The sequence below is a fragment of the Dermacentor variabilis genome, chromosome 3, assembly GCF_050947875.1.
Source record: "Dermacentor variabilis isolate Ectoservices chromosome 3, ASM5094787v1, whole genome shotgun sequence".
In the NCBI taxonomy this organism is placed as follows: Eukaryota; Metazoa; Arthropoda; class Arachnida; order Ixodida; family Ixodidae; genus Dermacentor; species Dermacentor variabilis.
Window position 1 is genome coordinate 155,917,009 of NC_134570.1, and position 23,753 is coordinate 155,940,761.

General features: G+C 44.3%; 1 protein-coding gene and 1 pseudogene across 1 annotated transcript; both read right to left on the minus strand.

The window, feature by feature from the left end:
• Positions 1-1,645: 1,645 nt before the first annotated feature.
• LOC142574833 (sulfotransferase 2A1-like) lies at positions 1,646-2,629 on the minus strand. Its single transcript, XM_075683838.1, has one exon. It carries the CDS (start codon positions 2,627-2,629, stop codon positions 1,646-1,648), a length of 984 nt encoding a protein of 327 aa, XP_075539953.1.
• A 4,893-nt stretch (positions 2,630-7,522) lies between these two features.
• Positions 7,523-7,701, minus strand: LOC142576818 (U2 spliceosomal RNA; annotated as a pseudogene).
• Positions 7,702-23,753: the final 16,052 nt, after the last annotated feature.

Below are 23,753 nucleotides of genomic sequence, written 5' to 3' on the forward strand. Positions count from 1 at the left end.
ACGCAACAATCCTGTACTCAATGAGCTATATTCGCTTCTGTGCACAGCATATACATCTAATCAGCACGTCACAGTATGTAGGGTACCTGGGCACAGAGGCATTAAGGGCAACATGCTTGCAGATGAAATTGCCACATCCATTGCAAAGAAAACTGGCAACTGTTCCGTACGTATCCCTGCCTCAGACTTAAAGCCATTTTTGCGCAAAGAACTTCGAAGGCACTGGCAACACAAGCGGGACACCGAAACCTCGAATAAACTCCATTTGATCGAGCCACAATTAGGAAATTTGCCACCGATAACGAAAATAAGGCGCATCGAGGTCATTTTCTGCCGCCTCATGATAGGTCAAACGTATGGCACGCACTCTTATCTCTTGACCGGTAGTGAACCTTCCATATGCTGTAGATGTGGCCAGATACTAACCGTCCTTCATGCTTTGCTGGAGTGTAGAGAATTGGAAACTGAAAAGAAAAAACACTTCCCTCTAGCCTACCGACAGAATATTCCTATTCATCCGGCAGTGTTTCTTAGTGCTGACCTATTTTTAACAGAAAATAGGTTCTGGCCTTTCTGCAAGATGTTAATTTGTTGCAAGTTATAGGCAGAAGAGAATCGTAGCACAGCATCTTACCAGACGCTGCTGCTTAGATAGTAGCATTTTGTAGAGCACGTGCCTACAGGCCCATGCATTTAAGGGCCTCATTGAGGCAATAGTGCTACTGGCATTTATATATTTTATTCCCCAATTACATCAGAGCATATGTTTTCAATTCATAGCACATCCCAAAGTCATGGCAACAATTTTAATAGATAGTGTTTATTTTACCACTGTTTTTCGGGCCTCTATACGGCCAGGTTGCATCGTTATAGCCAACAACGACGCCATTGGTCAGTATTTGCATCACCGATTGCTTTAAAACATTGCTTGGCGCTCTTTGGCCATGACTGGCCCTTGCGCCATAAAACACCACATATCACCATCATCATTGCCGCCGAAGCGCGATCGGCTTTGTAGCCGCTCCGATACTCAGACGAACCGCAGGTGACGTCATCTTTACATCATGGCACGTCAGATGAGCACCCATATAATCCGAATAAGACTCTAATCAGACGCCAAGTCATCGAGTTTATTACTAAAATTACTGCAGAGAAAGCCGACACTGCGATCGTTGAGGCACCATGCAAATCATAGGTAGTGCTTAGATTTTTGTTTTGGTATGGCTTCGTTGAGAAAGTGAACTACAGCAGCAGATGAAAACGGCGGCACCGTGAAGTGGTCGCTCTTATTTTACAAGAACACCCTTCATAGAAACGCTGTTATTGTCTCTGGCCTGGATTCCCTGATGCAGGAGATGCGATACCAACTTAGACCCTGAGGACATCTTTTTTACCGATTTTGCTCCCATTGTGTTTTGGGATCAGCTCTTCTAGATCTCATTCTTCACTTTTACCGACCTTGCGCTTGGTCTGTGTGGAATGTTGCGGCGGCGAGATTTACGCGAAGCTTGTTTGCCTAGCGCTGATCAGGCCGGCCAAGTGGACGCTTCCAGGAGAAGAATCGGAGTAGAATAAAGACGTTTACACACCTACAACCGTCCATTTCCCGCTCTCCGCGTTTGAAAGAGAAGATTTGAATTTGTGACTATGGTACGAAAAAGGGCTGATACTCCGAAGAGCCGCGGCATAACGTGATCGCTTCCTTTCGAATGTCTTCCCACAACTCAATAAAAGATGCGTTGTCCTCTTCCTCCTGTATTTTCTTCTCCAAACGGGCAAGCAAGTCAGGCTTGAAGTATTCTTTCCAGCCTCCAACTTTGGCTTCTTTTACCAACGCGAATTTTGTTTTGTCTCCACTGTAACCTTCCTTGCTCGTCGCATTGATCTTAACAAAGAAATCGTTCCATTCCGGTGTCTCATTTTCTGTGAGATTAAACACGATGATTTTCCTCATGTGTTCTGGTTTGGACCACTGAACGATATTTTCTAGCATTTGCGGGTTTTCCAGCAGAGCCCTCTCGTATTTTCCGCCGAGAAAGCGAGCCAATCTCAAAACTGTGCCGCTAATATCCTCCTTGATCTCTTCGTAAGTCACGAAGAACAAGTTTGGTTTGTCCCTCATCGCGTACGCTGACGTCACGTGGTCAAAGTAGCTTCCGTAGCCCAAGTCTCCCTCGATGAAGGGTTCGAAGAACTCTTCGAATGTGCCGTCCTGGAACTTGTAGCAGCTGAGGTCTGTCATCATGCGAAAAAGCGAGAGGCAGACATCCCATGGGTTTCGAGCGATGTAGATGTACTTGGCCTCCTTGTTCATAGTCTCTCGGCTGAGTGGATGGTGCGTCAAAAATAGTCTCACGGGTAGAGGCGACTCCCAGCCATCAGTCTCCACGTACCCGATCAGGCGGAAGTTGCGGTTGAACTCGTCATAGAAGCTGATGGGTTTTCCTCCGTTGACGATTAACTGCATTATATACAGAACCCAGTGGGACCCACTTTTGGGGTAGGTGCACAGGACGACGTCACCCTTGGCAGCGCGGAAAGAGAGGCTTTTACGAAATACTGCTGGAACGACAAGTGGGGACCTCGGCACACCGTCGATGACTTGACGGTAGGGCCTGCGACCTGGCATGGTGGTGATCTCCCAGGCCAAGCGTATCTTTTCTGGAAAAAGAAAAGAAACGGGTTGGTTTATTATAGGTACAAGAAATGCAACTTGTGTGCGCAAGAGTGGGCAGGTTAATTTTAACGAGGACATGCCATGTCCAGGATTCAGGGCATACGGCATATGACCTCCACGGCAGTGCACAAGCGTTCTTGAATGAGCGCAGTTTAAAAATATATACTTAAAGATATCGGACGTGCATGAAGAAGTTTCCACTGACTGCATCGAGAGGGTAGTGCCATTTAAGATTATGTGCATTTATGACACTTAGTCGAAATATTCGTGATGCGTTAAACCACTGTTTTGGTCAGGGATGGGCGGTGGAGTCACACGACAGGAACAAATGGTTTGGCACCCTCCCGGCAGAGGGCACGTTGATTTGAAGAAGCTCCAAATTTAATCTTTAAAGCGGTTTCCTACAGTTGACGTTGAAACGGTAATGTTAGAGGGAGTGTTATGTAGTCTGTTTGCACGCGCAGGTTTTTGAGAAGCAGCCGGGACGGAGATAGAGTGATTATGCAAGTGCACGTCTTGAGCGCGTGCGTGTGTATGGTTGTATTCGCGTGTTTGTGCCTCTGTATTTGGATTTGCATGCGTGCGAGTGCGCGTATGCGTGCGCGCATGGGTGCGTGCGCTTGCGTGCTTGCGGTCCATGCGTGTGCGCGTGTGAATGTGTGCCTCGGCGAAAGAATGTGTGCGTGTTTGTGTGCGCATAAATGTCTGTACGTGCGTATTGTATCTGTGTGTATGTGCGTGCGCATTGTGTGTGTGAGGCTGTATTGGTATATGTGTGCATTTCTTTCCTTACACCTACCCTCAGAGACAAATTGTATATAGAGTGAAAACCCATATTTAAATCCACGATACCGCAAAAAATGTCACTGCACTTAAAACATTGTGTCTTTCTGAAAGCGAAACCGACGCAAATGAAGAATACGCATAGGCGTAAACATCACTGCCTGAGATTTCGTCAGGAAGGTGCAATCACCATCGGCATTGGCTAGGCGTTTATTTTCGTTATGGTCCTTCTGCAACATAGCATTGTCTTGAGGGTAGCGACGCGCTAAATCTGCCCTATCATTGCGTCATGCATCGTTTGGGCGACCAAGCACGCTTTAGACGGCACACGTTCGCTACTACATTCTCATTACAGCCTTAAATTGCCTTGGAAACAAAAACGTGAATAAACATCTGAAGTGGACTGACCGACAGGAAGATGTTCACGAAGCCACATCTTTGATAGAGCCTTTTGTGATAATATCACGAAAGGCTGCGCGCGGTCAGGCGGGCTTACAGATGTTCTTTTACAGCGAAGCTTTTTGCGGACCCCGTGCTGTCTTTGTCGGACGTCGCTAAAGAGGGGCCACGTTTCCGAGGGGGAGAGGCTAAGGAGATCGGAACGGGGGGAAAGGGGTTGGAGTGGCCACTTTCTCCTTGTGAGAATGCCATCTTATACTGGAATCTTATTGAGTTGTGACACGGTGCATTTTCGGCGATCGAGCCAGTTCAGCAACGAATTTATCGAGGATTGTTTTCACCCTACCGCGAAAGAAACAAATGTTGAAATAATATGGGGTTTTACGTGCCGAAACCACTTTCTGATTATGAGGCAGGCCGTAGTGGGGGACTCCGAAAATTTCGACCACCTGGAGTTCTTTAACGTGCACCTAAATCTAAGTACACGGGTGTTTTCGCATTTCGCCCCCACTGAAATGCAGCCGCCGTGGCCAGGATTCGTTCCCGCGACCGCGTGCTAAGCAGCCCGACACCATAGCCATTATGCAACCACGGCGGGTACAAACAAATGTTGCGCTGGCAGTGTGGGGCTAACGAACAGTGCCCAGCGATTAAAACGCAATACTACGAGCGTCAGGCATTCGGCATTTCTTGCGCGAGCAAGAAGTGCCGGCAGCCACGTCAATCTTCCGACCAATCCAAGCAATCGTCAAAACGACTGCAGCGCCTGCATCTCCAGTGATGGGCCTTGTGCCCGATATATTGAGCTTTGGATTAGTTGTTCCGCACATTCCATTCCAGCTACATCGATGGGAAGACCACGAGTAGTGCGTACTCCTGAGAAAGAAGCAGCCTACCGCAAAAGCAACAATGAGGTGAAAGAATGTTGAAACAAATATTTACAGTAGAGACTGCTCGCGAAGTTTGACTTGCCTGGTATAACCCTGGGTGTAATTAACACAGTTTCGCTGTTCGTCCACGGTCTGGAAGGAGCTGTGATTTTTTTCTGCGTCAATTATGCTTTCAAAGAGTGCATTTGCGAAAAATTTGTTCGCGTGTTTCTAACAGAAGCATGTTTAATAAAACTGTCTTCACACAGCTACATGATCTCCAGACCTCGATGGAAACTACTCATTTGCTTTAGCCAGCTGCGATCAATTATTGAAAATTTAGTCATGGTCGCTTCGTTTATTACGAAACGAGCTGCTCAACTTACTCCATATCTAGAGGTTACTAATTTGGACACTAGTATAATAAAAGGATATCACCAAGATTTATATTAAGATATTTATTTGGTGCAGTTACAAATAGCCGGCATATTGACGGTGCTGCCGGCTTCTTATAGAGCAAGTGTGAAAGCTTGGACTAGTTGTCTGGGTGAAATGAGGCGAGATAGCGTTTCTGTGAAATAATCAGCCTTATCATGGATCATCTATACAATCGGACCGTGTTATTGCCGCGTTCGATTCGTCGAGGCTTGCCATCTCGAGGATCGTAGTTATTTAGCTTGCAAGAAGGTATCTAAAACGTGAGAAACTGATGTGACAAGGACAAACATCATGTAATAGTTGTGTCGGACATCCTGCACAATAATATGGACACAATTATTGCACACAATATGCACAATTATCCTGTCACGTCGAACTCATACCCATTCATTAAGCTTCACAAATATGATAGATAGAGGGTGCCTACTGTACTAATGGGCTATACCAGCAGCTTGTGTGACGCACTGTGTAAAGAAACGGTGAATGTCCGCGCTAGAATTCACAATTGTTAAAACGTGCAGGTACACTGAAACCTACTTATGAGTCCTGGACGCCATATTAAGAAGTGGGAATGTACATTCTTGGACCGTTTCTCTTAAATTCCTCTAGAAACTGGTGCATCGTGTTTACATCGTGTACGAAGCTGATTATTTGACGTGCTATGCCGAAACAAAGGCGCTACGACACGGCACATCATATGAGCTTGCCCAGATTTTTTTATCCGCAGAGGGACGCTTTCGTACGAAACCCCGTCATTCAACACTGGCCGATGGACGACATTTAAGTCGAAGCTCATCGAGGCAATTTTCAGACAGCTGCGCAAGCCCCATATAGATCACGGCATCCTGACCCCAGGCTGGTCCAATGTTCGATGAAAACCTGTCGGGAGATGGTGGTGCATTATCAGTATAAAACGAACATTTCCCTAAGGTCGAAAGAATAACGAATATATTCGGTGTTTTTTTTTTAGGCAATATAGATTTCCTATAAAAAGGCTCTGACCCCAGGACACCTACCGTATTCACATACGAGCTTTATGGCGAGGCGAAAATACATTGCCGCTGCTTAAATTACTCTGAAAAGACAAATTTAAGATAAACGTGTTGACCAACTTTAAAGAAATTACTATTGAAGGCAGTTGTCTATATGGAAAGCTTTGAGGGCGTCACAGAATATGGCATAGCCATTCTTTAGAAACATAACAAAATCGCTTGTGTACTTCAGTTATCCATAATAGAAAAGAAATGCCAAATCAAGACAATTTAGAGATTGAGTGCGTCCGGCTACGCGTGGGACGGCAAAGGCGCGTAAGATGCAACATGGGTCAAGATCGTGCCGCAGCATGAACCTGAACCGACAAACAGCGGCACTCACTTGCCAGGCAAAGTGTGCCCTATCATAGGGTGCGGAGACGTTCAGTTTGAAATTTCCCCACGGTTCTAGTGACGAGACATCTCGCTCTGACATCAAAGCGGGGCCGCGTTTTCTACGCTATATTGCCTGAATTTACGGCTCAAATTCGATGATAAATGTGTCGAAGTAATTGCGATTTTCAAGATCCTTAAAAACGACGATGCCTTAAATTGTGGCTGCCTCCAAATTCGTCATTTAAACAGCTCCCCATAAGGCAATAATAAAACGGTTACTTAATATACTTTCGGTATTAGGCCATCTGAAGCTCACGTTATTAGGAGCAAAGTATGTCTACCTCGCCTAGGAACGCCTCTGCAAGAAATGCCGCGTTCGCTGCGCTTAGAACCTTTTTGTATATATAAAACATCTGGAAGAATGTCAGCAAAGACAAGAAAAGCTCGAACGCCTTGGCAGTTCATCACATGTCTACTGGTCACAATGACTGGTATTATTCTGGTGTAATCATGACAGAGAAGTGTGTATATTGAAGTGCTCTCTTGGGGCCATTATATAGTCAATGGACAACAAACCCGACCAAACGGAACCGGGCTAACCTTTCCGATATATACAGGCGCACTCTGCATCATTGAACGCATAAATATTCGGGATATTTCAGGCTCCTCTTCACTGTGAACAAGAGACCCGGCCGTAATGGCCCCGAAGCATTAACTAAAATTAGGTTTGTTTTTCTGTCAATCTTAGGCGAGTGTTCGTTTTTTTTATCATCCCCGGACTAACCGCCTGACAATAAAGCAACAATCCAATGGTCGACATATTCTCTGTGTGTATGTGCAGAACAAAACGTGCAACGAAGTACTACTGAACGTATTCTTTCGCACCAACAATTCGCACCCACCTCTCTATTTACAGCGAAGCTGTATATGCCTTAGTCCTGGAAAAATTTAGTGCTTCTCTCAAGCCGTGTAGATCGGGAATTTCTCCCCTTGCGTGGGCCGATACAGAAGATAGTGCATTACCGGACCGACCGGCGGCGGAGGTGAAGCAGGCTTTAAGCACTCCGCCAACTAGGAAAAGTAAGTTTAATATCTTAGGTCCAAATAAACCCGTAAGAGATATTAAGCTGATGACAACCGGTACAACACTTTTACCCGCGTCGGCCATGTCCACGTTCGCATCGGCCTCTCTTTGTCGGCATTCTAAGCGCCTGCGTATTTCCTTTGCTTTCCTTCCGTTCTTTCGTGGTGGCGGTGCCGTGAGCGTGCTGTCCGCCTGGACCGCGAGGCGGGAAGAAAAGCGAAGGGTCCATGTGGCCTCGATCTCGCAAACTAGGAACGTTTCACCGGACCAACGGCCAGCTTTCAGAGGGAGTTTGTGGAGAACCCATTCCATGTGGTCTGTGGTGTGTGTCCCCGCTTGTGGCTTTCGTGTGACCTCAGAGCCATTACTGCACTGCGGGACGTGGATCAACGAACGATGGCCTTGGCTGCGGGGAAGCAGTACGCGCCCTCGGAGTACGGTGACGTGCGTGTCTGTTCTACGTGCCCGGATTTGTTAGTAAATGGTGTCGTGCCACGTTTTTTATGGTCTAGCGCTCGTAAAACATTACAATCTTCCAATTTGATTGCATTCCAATTAACTGGCATCTTATTTACGTAACACTGACGTAAGAATCGGGTGGTGACACACAGGGTTGGTAACGAGCCCAATAAAACGCCTTCTTCACTTAGCCCACAGCAGGACACAACCGCCCACAAAAGGGGAGAGGATTTTGGTGGGGCCAAGTTAGAGCTGTGTAATCAGACAACTTGGTGAGGCGAGTGGTCGACTGTCTACGAGTGGTCCGATACCCTTTCCTTAGCTCGCAGTGGCTGTTAGAAAATCGTTGTCGCTTGTAAAGTGCAGCAAAAATTGGCATTTGGATGAGCCCTCAGGGAAGAAGAGTTGGCACAACAATGTCGTAAATGTGCCATGTAGGCTCAACAATGATACACTGCCACGTAAAATTGTTTAATATGCGCAAACAAATCCATTATAAGAAGTAACATAGAGTAGGCCATGCCAGAACAATCGACGGGCAGTCATCTTCAATTGTTTTCGTAAAAGGGCAGTCTCAAGCTATTAGAGAAATCTGTTTTGTTTCGCACAGTTTTTTATGTACTTCTTGATTTGTCTTTTATGCATGATAGTATTTGAATTATAAGCAATTGGAAAAAACTGTTTCCGCTCTGCTGCTCCTTTCGTTTTACGGGTGTTCGGGCTGGACAAGCTACCACGAGGAGCTTGTTCTTTTTTTTTTCACTTTCCCTCCGCAACACTACATTTTGCTTTATGGAAATGAAAGATGCATAACATAAATAATTGTGCATGGTTAATGCGTACAGTTCACTTTGATATGATGAGTTTTCACTGTTTGGTGAGATCACGTGCCTAACTAGGGAAGTGGGCGTAGCCTGTAAATATTTTTGACCCATAGGAGTTGGCGCTGAAAAAGGCGTAGAACTGGAGACAAAAATTATTTGTTCTGTAGTTCAGTCTAATAATGCATAATGAGTCTATACGCGTCATATCACATGTGGACACGGCAAGCAAGCCGTGACGATGTCAGCTAATGTACGCCTACTCGTGCAGGTTTGACGGGGTGCCTTGCGTTGTCGACCGGCTCTTCGGTGTTTTGCACGGGCCAGTTTGAACACCATCGTCACACCGTTGCTACACCGCTCAAGCTCGGCACGGGCATCGACTGTGGCGATATTTTCAGTAATCCGGTATCACCGTGTCTGCATGACAAGCGCCATCTTTGCTGCGCAGAACTACGCGGCATGACGACATCATGAATACACCCCGCCAGCGACACGCCAGGGCCTATAAAAGGGATGCCTATTGCTGCGAGCGGCAGTGGACACGGCAACGAAGCCGTGACGATGTCACCTAATGTACCCCTACTTGTACAGGTTGATGGTTTGAAATTTGGTTATCGTAGTGACGATCCTTGCTTAACTGTGTTGCCGTGTCCACATACTATTATAAACTGCATAGGTGACTGTTTTGCGCTTGCAGGTCTGTTGCTTTCATTGTCAGGGGATGTGGAGGTAAACCTTGTACCTATTACGGATTCAATGTATCCAAAACTAATTTCGCAAATGCAGTTGAAACAGGCCTCATCCGAGTCCACTATGGTTCAAATACAGAACAGATTACAAACCACTGAGAAGAAATTAGAGTGCACCGATAAAGTGGAAGGCTGGCTGCAAGAACTTGAGAATGCAGTTGATAGGAGCGATATTGAAGTGAGCCCTCTGTGTAGACAGGTTGACGACTTAGAAAACCGCTGTAGACGAAATAACATTATTATTAGACGAGTAAAAGAAGAAGGCTCGGAGAATGAAGACGACCTACTGAGAAAAATAAATGACGACATATTTGGGTCCATTCTTAATCAGAAACTGAATTCTAAAAAAGGGATAGGTAGACTGGGAAAGAAATTTCCTGGCAAGGATCGCACTGCAGTCATTCGAGTTTCAGATCACCGGGACAAAGTAAAAATATTGAAGAATCGTTTCAAGCTAAAGGGCACTCGCCTTACCATTAGTGAGGACTGCTCTAAACGAGTTACGGAAATAAGAAGAAACATATGGGTCTCAACTGTAGAAGAAAGAAAGGAGTGAAAGTAAGACTGGTTTATGGCAAAGTGCTGATGAACAATTCTGTATACATCAGGAATGAAAATTCCAAAGAAAAGGTCAGGTGCAAAGCATCTGCTAAGCGCAACAACCAAAAACCTGTAAGATCCAAACCAGTTGACCTTAAAATAATAAACTTAAATGCTCGATGCGTGTTGATTAAAAGTCATTTAATTGAAAGTTTGACCCTAGAACATAATCATGACATATTGCCAATCACTGAGACGTGGTTGCACAGTGATCTACATGATGTGGAAGTTACACCACCAGGTTACCTTTTAATAAGGAAAGATCGAGACGGAAGAGGAAGCGGGGTAGCACTTATGATTAAAGGAGACATAGGGTTTCAAATTTTACCAGGTCCTGATGCCATTGAGGCGGTATGGCTTAAGATTCCATCACATGATCCCCCTGTGTACATTGGAGTTATGTACAGACCCTCCTTGTTCCCCTGTTACGACTCTGAACGACTTAAGATGTTTTATGTATTCTAATATGCGCCATAACGACAAAATAATTTTGCAGGGTGATTTCAACTTACCAGGTATTCAATGGGATTCCCATGAAATTAAAGGAGCCGAAGTAGAACATTGTGAACATCTTTTAGACCTTGCCTTTTGTTTTAACCTATGCCAAATTGTGTCAGAATACACACGTGTTCTTAAGGCTGCTTCCTCTATTCTCATTTGTATCATCACCCCTGGAAGCAAACGTTAAATCTTGTGATGTAATTGAGGGTGTCTCTGATCATAAGCTGGCTATCTTTTCCTTAGATATGGCACCTGCCCAGTTGCATAGTGATTACAAAAATGCTGTTTTGAATTTTGAGACTGCCGATGACTTCTCTGTTTTAGAAATGTTTGAAAACTCCTTCGATACATTTGTTCTCCTGCAAAAACGAATGCAGGTACGGATATACTATGGGATTATTTCTCGCAGGTGGTCACCGAATGCATTCAAATGTTTATTCTAACACGCCAAGAAAAGATTGCAAAGAAGAATCCTCGGTAACACGTGAAGTGATCCGTGCCAAAAGGCAACTGCAACGGAAACGTAAAGCCCACTCAAAGCAACCTTGCCGTGAGGGGAAGAGAACCATTCACATTATGAGCACGGAATCGAGGCGTCTTGTTAAGAAATTCAAAGATAATTTTTATAATGTTAAGGTAAAGAAATTCTTACACGAAGCGCCAGAAAAATTCTAGAGATACGTGAACCCAAAAACACAAACCACTCTTAATGCCGATAAAGAAGACCTACAAGCACATGCTGAAAGTTGTAATGCTTTTCTTCCTCAGTGTTCACCCATGATGATGGACAAGTACCGACTTTTAATGAGGCTTCTGACACACTTGCCAGAGAGGAAATCACTATTAGTGAAAAAGGGGTATTGAACCTCATCCTTAAAGTTGATAAAAAGAAAAGCGCAGGACCTAATGGAATACCGAATGAATTTCTATATAGGTATGCAGTTTCTGTTTCGAAGTATTTAACAATTATTTTTCAGTCCTCAATAACCAGTGGTTGCTTTCCCAATGTTTGGAAGGAGGTCATCCCATACACAAAGGTGGTAGTACTAACGACTGCAAAAATGTCCGACCCATTTCACTTACAAATACTTGTTCCAAGCTTCTGGAGAATATTGTCTCCAAACGTCTTTTGGCGTATCTAGATGTTCACAAGATAATATACCCGCGGCAACAAGGATTTCGAGAAGGCCTATCCACGACTACTCAGCTCGTTGAGCTTGTTTACGATCTCGCCTTTGAAATAAACTCCCGTTGTCAGGTTGACATAATATTTTTGGATTTCGCGAAAGCGTTCGATAAGATGTCCCATGCTATACTGTTGCTAAAAGTAAATGCTATCTTTAAAAACCCAAATATAACGCAATGGTTTTCCTCCTATTTCTCCAGTCAACACTAAAAATCTACATTTACTAAAGTTATTTCTGGAGTTACCCAAGGTAGTGTCTTGAACCCACTGCTGTTATTGATTTTGATGAACGATTTACCTAAAGATATTACGGTCCCTATAAGGCTTTTTGCAGATGATTGCGTAATTTATAATCCAGTTAAATCTCCTTCTGATCAGTCAGAACTAAATCTAAACCTACAGAAAATAAATAACTGGTGCATTACTTGGCAGATGCATCTAAATGCGGCAAAATCCGTTGCAATGAGCGTTTCCAGGAAAAGAAAAGCATCCTAGAATGACCGTACTCCATAGGTGATCACGAGCTTGCCAGAGTCGAACAACAAAAATACTTGGGTTTACGGATAACTTCAGATCTGCGATGGAATTTACATATCGACTCCGTTTGTGCTAAGGCCAACAAAGCGCTGTGGAGACTTCGGATAAATCTGCACAATGGCAGCCCAGAAATCAAATGTTTGGTTTACAAGTCACTCGTACGGCCAATCATGGAGTACGCAAAGGTGGTGTGGGATCCGTATACAAAAAGTAATTGAAGTAAGCTAAATAGAATACGAAGACTGGCTTCATGTTTCATATTAAACAAATACCAGCGTTTGCACTCGCCAACCCAACATTGTACACTAGTTCACCTTACACCACTAGAACAAAGGGCAGAGTATGAAAGGCTTAAGTTACTCTATCTAATGATTAAAGATCAAGTAACAATTGACAGATCAAAGTACACAGAAATAAAAACTGGAGAGACATCAAGACACCGGAATAACATGTAAATTCCTCCTCCGAGACACTACAACGATTGCTGTAAGTACAGTATATTTCCGCGGGCGATCAATGGGTGGAACAGCCTGCCAAAATTTCGCTGTTTCATCTGAATGTGTACCTTCTTTCGTTAAAAAACTGAATGACTTAGTGTTTAAAGATGTATAGTGTGCTTTATGCATTGTTTGTTGTGCTTCAGAGTAAAGAACTTTGTCTATCCCTTGTCAATCATTGTTATATGTTCACAGTTGTTTGCATAGGGAGTACCTATTTTTGAGTAGGTATGTTCCTGTCCACCCGTGTTAGGCCCCCCCCCCAAACGAGGCTTCAGTATAATAAAATGAAAATGAAATGAGGCTTGGTAGTTTCTGTGTCGTCACATGACAGACACGTGAAGCAGGCGCGGCCCTACTGTTTTCGAACAGTTGCGGAGGGGTAGTGGCAGAAATGAGTAGAAACAGCTTGGAATAACTTTACATTGTAGTGCCCTAGATGTTCCAATATTACTAGGTGCCATAATTGACAAGGTAACTTCTGACGCCGAGATGTTCGTTCACCGTGCTGAGGAAGCCCGTCAACTAGCCAGCGTGCACATAAGCTTGCGGTAGTTTGCAAGTGCGTGACGTTACGATCTCGCCCATCAACGAGCGAATTACCAACCTGGTGACCAAATTTCAGTAGGGGCTCCAGTCAGACGGTGAGGCCTCAGCGATGAACCCCTTAACAAGTGATCAGGCCCTTCTATATATGCGTGAGCTACGCGAGAGGCGAACTACAATGTCCTTCCGAGCGGAGGCGTGCCGCCGCCTCGGCTTCATGTCCATGTCGTTCACAAAAGCTGTATTTTCAATGGACGCTTTTGCGATGCTGTTCCATCTACACATTCTTTTCTTGGTCATTTTCAGAGAAAATGTAGGCGTTTCTGTTTTCCCGTTCCCTGCCATCGAACGTTTTATCTATGTGCTTGTCTGTTCTCTTGGCTGGCGTGTCTATCCTGTCTTTGTTATCAGCATTGCGTTTCAGTAAGTGCATGAAATTTAATTTTTGAACATTGATCTCGACGCAGTAATTGAATCTGCTTTGCTAATTGGGCTTGGAAGGGCCATGCGGCAGTGGGGAGACCGGTTTTCCCTGTCATGTATTAAGATTCTTAAAGCTGTAGATTCGCTCTGGTGTCTGGCTATATAAAATGAATCAGATAAAATGCGACAAGCTTGAATTGCTTTCCACCAGAAGGCACAGACATGATTTTTTCATAAATGCCGCTTATCTGGATTTCACATTAATTCCAAAAGTCCTACATATTATGACCAGGGAGCGATCAAATTTATGAAATTGCGCGAGTTTATTTACACGCATTTCGAAAGCCAAGTTTTTAGGCTTTCGTTTTAGCAAAGGTTTTTAGCTCATATGTGTCGTTACCAGCCTGAAGAACTACTAAAATGCTAAACCATGCTTGACGCAGCCGCCAGAAACTCTCTCTCTATTGAGATATGCTTAAGAAAAACCCTGTGGTCAATAACCTACCTACAACGTTGCGTGAAATTGAAATGAGCAAATGAGAAATGAACACAGGACCTGAGACCTGTGTGTCTCAGGTCCTGATGCGAATGAACTTGTGCAAAAATGTAGTAAAATTATGGCAAGTTTGTCCGATTGGACACAGACAAATAAGCTTAAAGTAAATTCAAAGAAAACAAAAGTTCTAATATTTCGCGCGAAAAATAAACCACTTAACATTAATCATGCGATTTATTTTCAGAGCCAACGCATTGAACTGGTTGAAGAATTTAAGATTCTTGGAGTATACTTTTCTTCTAATTTACGTTGGGATGCCCATATTAAACATCTCTGCGGAAAACTCTCTGTGGTTACCGGTGCTATGGCACGTTGTCGCACATTTCTACCTACGAGAGCAAAACTTCAAATATACTATGGTCTCTTCTTATCATATATAAATTACTCTTTCCTTGTCTGGGCTACAACATCTAAATATAACTTGCAAAAGCTAGTAATACTTCAAAAGAAAATGGTTCGGTATATAGATAACGTTAATCGGCTTTCACCAACAGATAATATATTTCTCAAATACCGACTAAACCGCGTTGATAAATTATACGAACACAGATTACTAGAAACGATTTACTTCTCATCCGAATATGTTAAGAATTATTTTGCATCCCTTGCTCAGCTAGAACTCTGCACTCACACGAAACATACTACACGAAACCCCGAGGTGTGGAAGGTACCATGGTTCCGAAACAATTACAGCCTACAGTCTTTAACACATAATATACCGACTGTACTAAACAAATATAAGCACACAGCTATGCTAAATAAATATGGTTTGCGTGACTACTTTCTTTCTTTATAGTGGCACTTTAGTACATTTGCATTCAAGTGTAAAATGTCATCTTCATGCATACGTACGAAATTGTAATGTTTGTTGTGTATAAAGATTTCAGCGTATATATCATGTGAGTGCTACTGCCATGTAAGGGACCCTGGGCCTCCGTCAAGCTGCTGCGACAGCTTTTTGCCCAGGTGTCCCTCCAGTTCCTTTCGTTTCTGGTAAATAAAATTGATTGATTGATTGATTGATTGGCAGAACTATTCTGAAAAAACCCAATAGAATACAACCAACCCTGGGAAATCCTCCGGACCACGTTGCGGGACATTAGGAACATCCGCAGGACGTACGAAAATATCCACGGGAAGTACTAACGGACGTTCGGAGGACTATATGGCGCGAAGGAACTGTATTTTTTCGGATGGTTCGTCGGACGTCAAAAACGGACGTGCGGACGTTTACAAATTTTGTTATCACTTTTCACCAGGTCTAAACGACATCCGTGGGATATTTGAATGTCCAGTCCACGTCAGGGGGCGGGACTTTCCGTGGTCGTTGGAAATTTTCAGGACGCCAAAGTAGCGGAGCTTTTGCGGACATGTGGAAAGGAGTTCTAGGCGAGGCGCACGTTCTCTGCCGCTAATAACAAAAAAATTCAGAACAATTAACTGAAATTAGCAATAATTGTTTTATTAGTGCCTGCGGGGGCAGTTGTTTAAATAGAAAACTTGGACGCAGTCAAATATTAACGCAGTCCCATTCTTTTATCTTCAAAATTGGGACTAATTCGTGGAATTTCATCATCGAATGTCAAGCTCAATCCAAGCAATATCCAAACCAAGCACGCCTCGCCGCTATGTCACACAGAAGCGTCCTGTCACTAAGATTCAATGATGGTATGTCGAGGCACATAATAATACTGCACGTTGCGGCATAGGTTTGCCAAGCACAGCGTGCCGTATGAGTATTTGCAACAACGTTCAGTTTCAAACTTCGTCGCACGTTTCGTTACCGTTCGTTTCTATCTGATATGATAGTTAGGCTGCCTTTTCGGTGCTGCCCGTGCGCTCGATTTCGATATTGCCTGGTTTGAGCATTCAAATCCATTAATGAATATATTGAATGAGGCGCAATCCTCAAATTTTTTTGTAGGGGTGCATTAAAATTTGACTGGGTCCATGTCTGCCATTTAAGCTACCCTCCAACACTACTGAAGTAGAAAATTAGAAAGAATTTGTTGACTGTTCTGAAATTCGCGCTATTAGCGGCAAGATATGTCCACCTCGCCTAGGAAACTCCTCTACAGAAGTGCCAAGTTGGCCACGCTCAGAGCTTCTTTTTATAAAAACCCTTGTTCTAAAAACAAACTGTATGACCAGCAAGAAATGGGTGGGAAAGCTGCCAACTGGGAAATTGATTTTCTCAAATGAAATTAAGCACACACCAGAACAGCGGCAGTAATCTGAGTAGTGGACACTAGATTTTGAATTTACATGCAAGTTTGTCGAATAGAACATTAGCTTTTTTTTCTCTTTGGACATCGCCGTCGTATACAGGCTCTACCCTCTGGCAGAGCCTGTTGTGTCATTGTTTCACTGTTTCTGTTGTGCCATTTATATCTCCAGTATAATCACTAAGAGTATTTGTATAACTCACCGACAAAATATGCGATAGGCTAAATTTCAATGTTTGCACTCATGTGAATAGATTGTGTAACATTTAGTTGACATTGTTGTAGTGTTCTTACGCACACTCTTGGAAATTATATACCACTACACAAAGCGTGAATGAAGTATACAACAGGCACTGGCTCGCTAGTACATATATATAAACAGAAAAAGGCAGGTCACAAGGGCGAGAATTCCCATGTAAAGAGTGACACGTACAGTTCTGTATACTGCTAGTCTTCTAGCGTACACACTATTTGCATTTGAAAAACAAAAATAATTTTCCTACTTTGCAGCAGTCAGCTTCAATCTTTGAGCATTTACCGCATATAGTGCAGCTTACTCTATCACTACAGCACTTGTCCCATTTCAGGTATGTATGTGGGTACTGTTAGCTTGTTCATACTTTAGTTCGGCATGTGCCATTAAGAGTTTTGTGCACATGTCAAAAACCACTTACAGCAAACTATCCGCTGTACGAACGTCGGTTTAACAATTAATTCAGAATAACGAACCTCTAGAATATCCCCGGCTGGTTTCCCATCCTTTCAATGCGAAAGTGTTTTAGTTAAACAACATTCTGAATTGCGAATATCTCAGTTGAATGCATTTGAAGCTCCTGGTGGACAGTAACACCAGCTACAATTAGAAAGTGCTCGCATAAGTCCGGTCTTTCCCCCTGTGCTGCGAAAATGACCCAAAGGAACAGCGCGACGATGTGATTGACGCTGGCATATGGACAGAGGTCTGTCGCCAGTTAGATGTTGACAAGAACATTTCGTTTGAAGTCTCTGCAGTGACAAAGAGCTTGTTACCTGTGCTGAACTACTACATCTGGAAATTCTTTCAAGTGTTCGTCCTGAAGAAGAGTGCGACGAGGAAGATGCAATGGCAGAGGCAGATTAAAATAGTGTAACTCAAGTCGAGGCTGTATGATGCCTTGGAAAGTTGCGAGACCTCCGTGTCTTAGCAAAAATACGTGCCAGAGGAAGTGCACAGATACTTAGATTCTCTGGACAGCTGTGTTCATTACATTTCATTTATTTATTTTCCGAAAGTGCCGAATTACAGCTTTACGCTTTAATATTACAGTTACTTATTGCTCTTGACGAGTACAAGTGCAAATGAAAATTAAATTAAGAAAGGTGAGATAAGCAGCAACGTAACTGTTCCGCACTTGGTACATATTCATGTACACAACTCCATAAATGGCATTTCACCCTTTTGACTCGTCGTCTACTGTGTGCTACACTGTTATATATCGTAGTGAATATTGAGTTTAGTGAATTTTCGGTTAGATGAACTTATCTCATGAAGTTCACTCAAGTGAGTGTTTGCTGTATATCCTAAATTAAGGCATCAGCTGGTCAAAACGGGCACACATATTTTTATTAGCAGAAGCAGCAATAGCAAATGGTGAACTGCCACACAATAAAGCCTAACTTCATAAAGCATAAAATATTCAATACATGGTGTATGACAACTAGATGGGCAGTGGCTCATCTCTTCACTGTACAAACTACAAACATGAGTGACTGAACATATGGTATAGTCTCGCGAAAAAAGGTAAATAGTGAAACACTGATTACAAACTACACCACAGTAATAAACATGTACAGTATAAACGAATTCGTAACGAGTAGTGAATTAGGAGAACAAGATATGATACCAACATGCATGGTATGAAGTGGCACAATATCTTACTCGAGGAGGATCACTGGACAGCGAAGACGGCATAAGTCAGATCGTAAACACGGGTAGCATAATATATTTTCGACACCCTGACTAAATAACAAGAATACGTAAATACGAGAAATATTCTAAGGTTTTTACGTGCCGAAACTACGACATTGCTATGACACACAAAGTAGCGCGGGGACTGCGACATAATTTTCGACAACCTGAGGTTCTTTAACGTGCACCCAATGCAAGTTAGGCGTTTCTTATTTCACCCCCATCGAAATGTGGCCGCTGTGGCTGGGATGTGTTCCCGCGCCTTCGGGCTTAGCAGCACATCACCATAGCCACTACAACACCACGGAAGCGTATCACAAAAATTCGTCAAAGTAAGCTTAAAAGTCATTACAGCTGACATGGTTTGTCTTAGAGCTCAGTGCTGCCAAAATCCAAGAGATACGAGATATAATGCAGCATGCATTCAAAATAATGGAACCGATAATTTCCTTGGGGTCAACAATAATAGTTCACAAATGTTTGCACGTACATCGTATGCTTGAGCAAAAATATAAAAATTACCATGCTACTCAGTGACTGACCACCCAGCTAAGCACTTAAGTGCGTATCACACAAATATCTTGCTGCAACTATGGAATTTAAACTAAAACAACAATTTATCTCTGGGAAGAGGTCATATGACATGCATGGCGGTACGCATACAAGTTCATAAAGCACATAAATAAGTCACATTTGCTACATGACATTATTAGGACATGTACAGAGATGAATGCTTTTGTCAATAAAATTTATTGCTGGGCTAGTTGGTTCATGCTTAACAACTGAATGCTGGTATGCGCTATTCAAAGACAGGACAGAAGATAGACACAGAAGCTTAAGACAAACACTATCTCGCAACTACAGCTATACTACACTTCGCCTGCTTAAGTACACAGAAGACCATTCGCGCATGCGCACTGCCCATCAAGCCAACCAATCCATCGTATTACAGCATCATTTCTAACTACGCAAAACAACCGACGTATCGCCTAATATAGGCACTTTTTTTCTAATATGATATGCCTCCATGATTTCTCTGACGAAATCATTGCCACTCCTGCCTATAATTCGAATACCGGAAAGAATTGGCTCACAGGGACAGGACCTACAATGCTTAGGCAAATGAAAAGAAGCTTTGTTAGCTTCTGTAGTCAAGAAAGCTTCATGATTTCTCATCATTTAATTATGCTACAGCAAGAAAAATCTCGCTGATCAAAGGACACCCACAAAGATGGTGCTCGGCGTGCAGCCACAGTTTGTCAAGACAATGTGTGTCTGAATGTTATTTTTGTAGTGGCTAACGGAAAGCGTCTCGATTACATTTAGTGAGTATTATGTATGCATCGTGCGATGTTGATGTGATGGTGTAAATGGTGGCGAAGGAGGTCCATAATATTCATTTCAGCAGGCCCTGCGCACTAACTGCTGACAAATATATTTATTTCGGCCTATGAGTAAATATAATCCACGCACATGGGCAAATTGTTTAAAAACGGTTAAACTACTTCATGAGAAGCGCAGCAGCCAGACACTACAGCCGGCGTGGCTTTCTGCAGTACACAATCTGCATCCACTGTACAACGCAAGACTCCGCAGCCATTGTCCTGCGAACGTCCTTTTGTAGTTCGAAACTATGCGTAATAATACGTCCGCGGTTGAATTCGTGCGGATGTCCATAGGATTTTCATTTTCGCACAAAATATATTGCCGAGGCTGTTACTCTGCCGATCGTTCGTCTGACGTCCGATATTGGCTCTGAACTTTCGGCTTCTTCCCGGACGTTTTCTAACGTCCTTCAGATATTGGTTGTCGAATGGGTAGGATCCGCGAACACCAAAAGCTAGAAATAGGACAGAGACCAGACCAGAAGCTCGGGCCCGTTCTCGTTCAACCGCCCCTTTAGTAATGCAGAGTTGAGAGCTGCCTTGAGCGCATGCAAGAGCTCCGCACCGGGATCTGATATAATCATGCATGAACTGCTGAAAAACTTACACAATGACACGCAAGTTACAATACTTACACTTTACAACACTATCTGGGACGCAGGATACCTTCCGACCGCATGGAAAGAATCCATTGTGGTCCCTGTTTTAAAACAAGGCAAAGATCCTTTCTCAGTGGCAAGCTACCGCCCGATAGCCCTCACAAGTTGCATGTGTAAGGTATTTGAAGAAATGATAAATCGGCGACTCATCCATTTCCTTGAACAGAACAAAATGCTTGATCCCTATCAGTGTGGCTTCCGAGAAGGGCGCTCCACAACCGACCATCTTGTACGTATTGAAGAAAACATCCGGGATGCATTTATACATAAACAGTTATTCTTATCGATATTTCTCGATATGGAAAAGGCGTATGACACAACGTGGCGATACGCGATCTTGCGAGGCTTATCGGAAATGGGCATTCATGGTAATATTGTAGCACTCTTCAATGAAGCACACTAAACACACTGGTTTATTGTGGGCGAACTTGTGCCCGGAAACTCAATATTAAGCATTCACACACCTTTAAAAGAAGAGTTAACAGCAGCCTATTCCACAGTCAACCGCGTCTCTCCGCCGAACGCACTTTTCATGCGCCCCGAAGGCCAAGAACCACGCCGTGGCTTCTCATTGGACGGCAGACTCAGGCGCTGCCGTGAGCGCGTGCACGGGAGACACGCGCTGTATCGACATGCGCGAGGGGTTGCTGGCGCTCTCCTAATGGCGATGCGACGAGTAATGGGCTTTAGCGATGAGACGCTTGCAAAGGTGCCTCACGAGAGTGCTCGTACCTGGCATGTGGAGAGCTCTCTGCGGAGTTAGTCCCCCTCCGAAAACGCATCGTCCCGATGCGTATGAAACAAATTTATCTATAGATGTGTTTTCATTGCCTGTCGCAGTAAGGCTTCATGCGGACTACGTGTACGACCTCCGCATGGATGTGCCGCTTTGATCGCTCTTGCTCATGAGGGATGACTTCGTAATTCAGGTCACCTACTCGGCGAATAACTTCGTAAGGTCCAAAGTATCGGCGAAGGAGTTTTTCACTTAGTCCGCGACGACGCACTGGTGTCCATACCCACACTTTGTCGCCCGGGTGGTACTGAACTTCTCTGCGGCGCAGGTTGTAATAACCCGTCGTGGTTGCTCAGTGGCTATGGTGTTGGGCTGCTGAGCACGAGGTCGCGGGATCGAATCCCGGACACGGCGGCCGCATTTCGATGGGGGCGAAATGCGAAAACACCCGTGTGCTTAGATTTAGGTGCACGTTAAAGAACCCCAGGTGGTCAAAATTTCCGGAGTCCTCCACTACGGCGTGCCTCATAATCAGAAAGTCGTTTTGGCACGTAAAACCACAAATAATATTATTAGGTTGTAATAGCTTGCGTCCCTACGTTGTTGCTGGTGGATACGGAACCGTGCCAACTGCCGGGCTTCTTCAGCTCGTTGTAGGAAGTCGTCGACGTCGTACGGGTTGTTGTTGTCATCATCTACCGGCAACATAGCATCCAGTGTGGTTGTTATTGTGCGGCCATAGACCAGTTGAAATGGAGTGGCCTGGGTTGTCTCCTGTACTGCCGTATTATAGGCGAAAGTGGCGTAAGGCAAGATTGCGTCCCATGTCTTATGTTCGAGGTCGACATGCATGGACAACGTATAGGCCAGGCTTCGGTTTAGACGTTCCGTCAGGCCGTTTGTTTGGGGATGGTATGCAGTGCTTTTTCTGTGACTGGTGGGAGTCATCTTCATCAAACATTGCATCAAATCAGCTGTGAAGGCCGCTCCTCGATCGGTAATCACGACCATTGGTGCACCATGTCGCAGTACTATGTTACAAACGAAGAAATTTGCAACTTCAACTGCCGTTCCTCGCTCAAGGCAGCCAGTTTGAGCATATCGTGTTAAATAGTCCGTCGCTACTACGATCCATCTCTTCCCTGACGATGATGTTGGGAACGGGCCAAGAAGATCCATTCCAACTTGTTGAAATGGAGTCTTTGGTGGGTCTATGGGCTGAAGAAGTCCGGCCGGTTTCACGGGTGGTGTTTTGCGCCTTTGACATTCGCGACATGTCTTCACGTAATGCTGCACCGACGCTAACAATTTAGGCCAGAAGTATCTGAGACGAATTCTGGCGAACGTCCGGCTGACACCTAAGTGACCCGACGATGGTTCATCATGGCAAGCTTCCAAAATTTCTGGACGCATGGCTGACGGTACGACGAGTAAGAATTTTTCCTGGTTGCGTTCCAAGTTTGTCTTGTAGAGTGCATTATCTCGGAGGCAAAATGACGATAAACCTCTCATAAACATGCGTGGGACTTGGACGTCGTATCGTTCGAGGTGCTTGATGAGTGGGAGCAATTCTGTGTCGGCCCGTTGACGCTCGGCGATTTCCGAAGCTGTCATCGGTGTAAGAAACGGGAAATCTTCTTCTGAAGGAGTCGACTCCACTGGTGAGCGGGACAAGCAGTCAGCATTGTTATGTTTTCTTCCAGACCTGTACACGACAGTAATGTCGTATTCTTGGAGCCTGAGGATCCACCTCGCAAGTCGTCCAGATGGGTCTTTTAGGTTTGCCAGCCAGCAAAGAGAATGGTGATCGCTGACTGCACGGAACGGCCTGCCGTAATGGTATGGTCGGAACTTGCTGATGGCCCATATGACAGCCAAACACTCCTTTTCCGTCGCAGAGTAATTTGTTTCAGCTTTCGAGAGAGTGCGGCTAGCATACGCTATGACTTTCTCTTCCCCATTTTGCCACTGAACTAAAACCGTGAGTTGCATTAACGGATAACGGATTAACGGATGCTTATTTAAGGTGACACATGGGCGTTCACTCACCTTAAGGAGACGTTCACGGTACATTTCAAATATGAATGCGTACCAATGCTGGCTTCGTTCTTTGGGTTGTGAGGGGGGGCGGGCGCTTTTGTCTTGGTGTCTTCGTATATATGCTCGTTATTCAAAATAAAAAATCAGTTCGAAGTCGGCGCTTGACTTCGTCCTTCTTTCGGTCCCTTTGCCCATGTACGCACTGTACATTGTTTCCAGTGGAATACCAAGTAGTCAGTACCCAAACCTTGCATTCTGAGGCAGC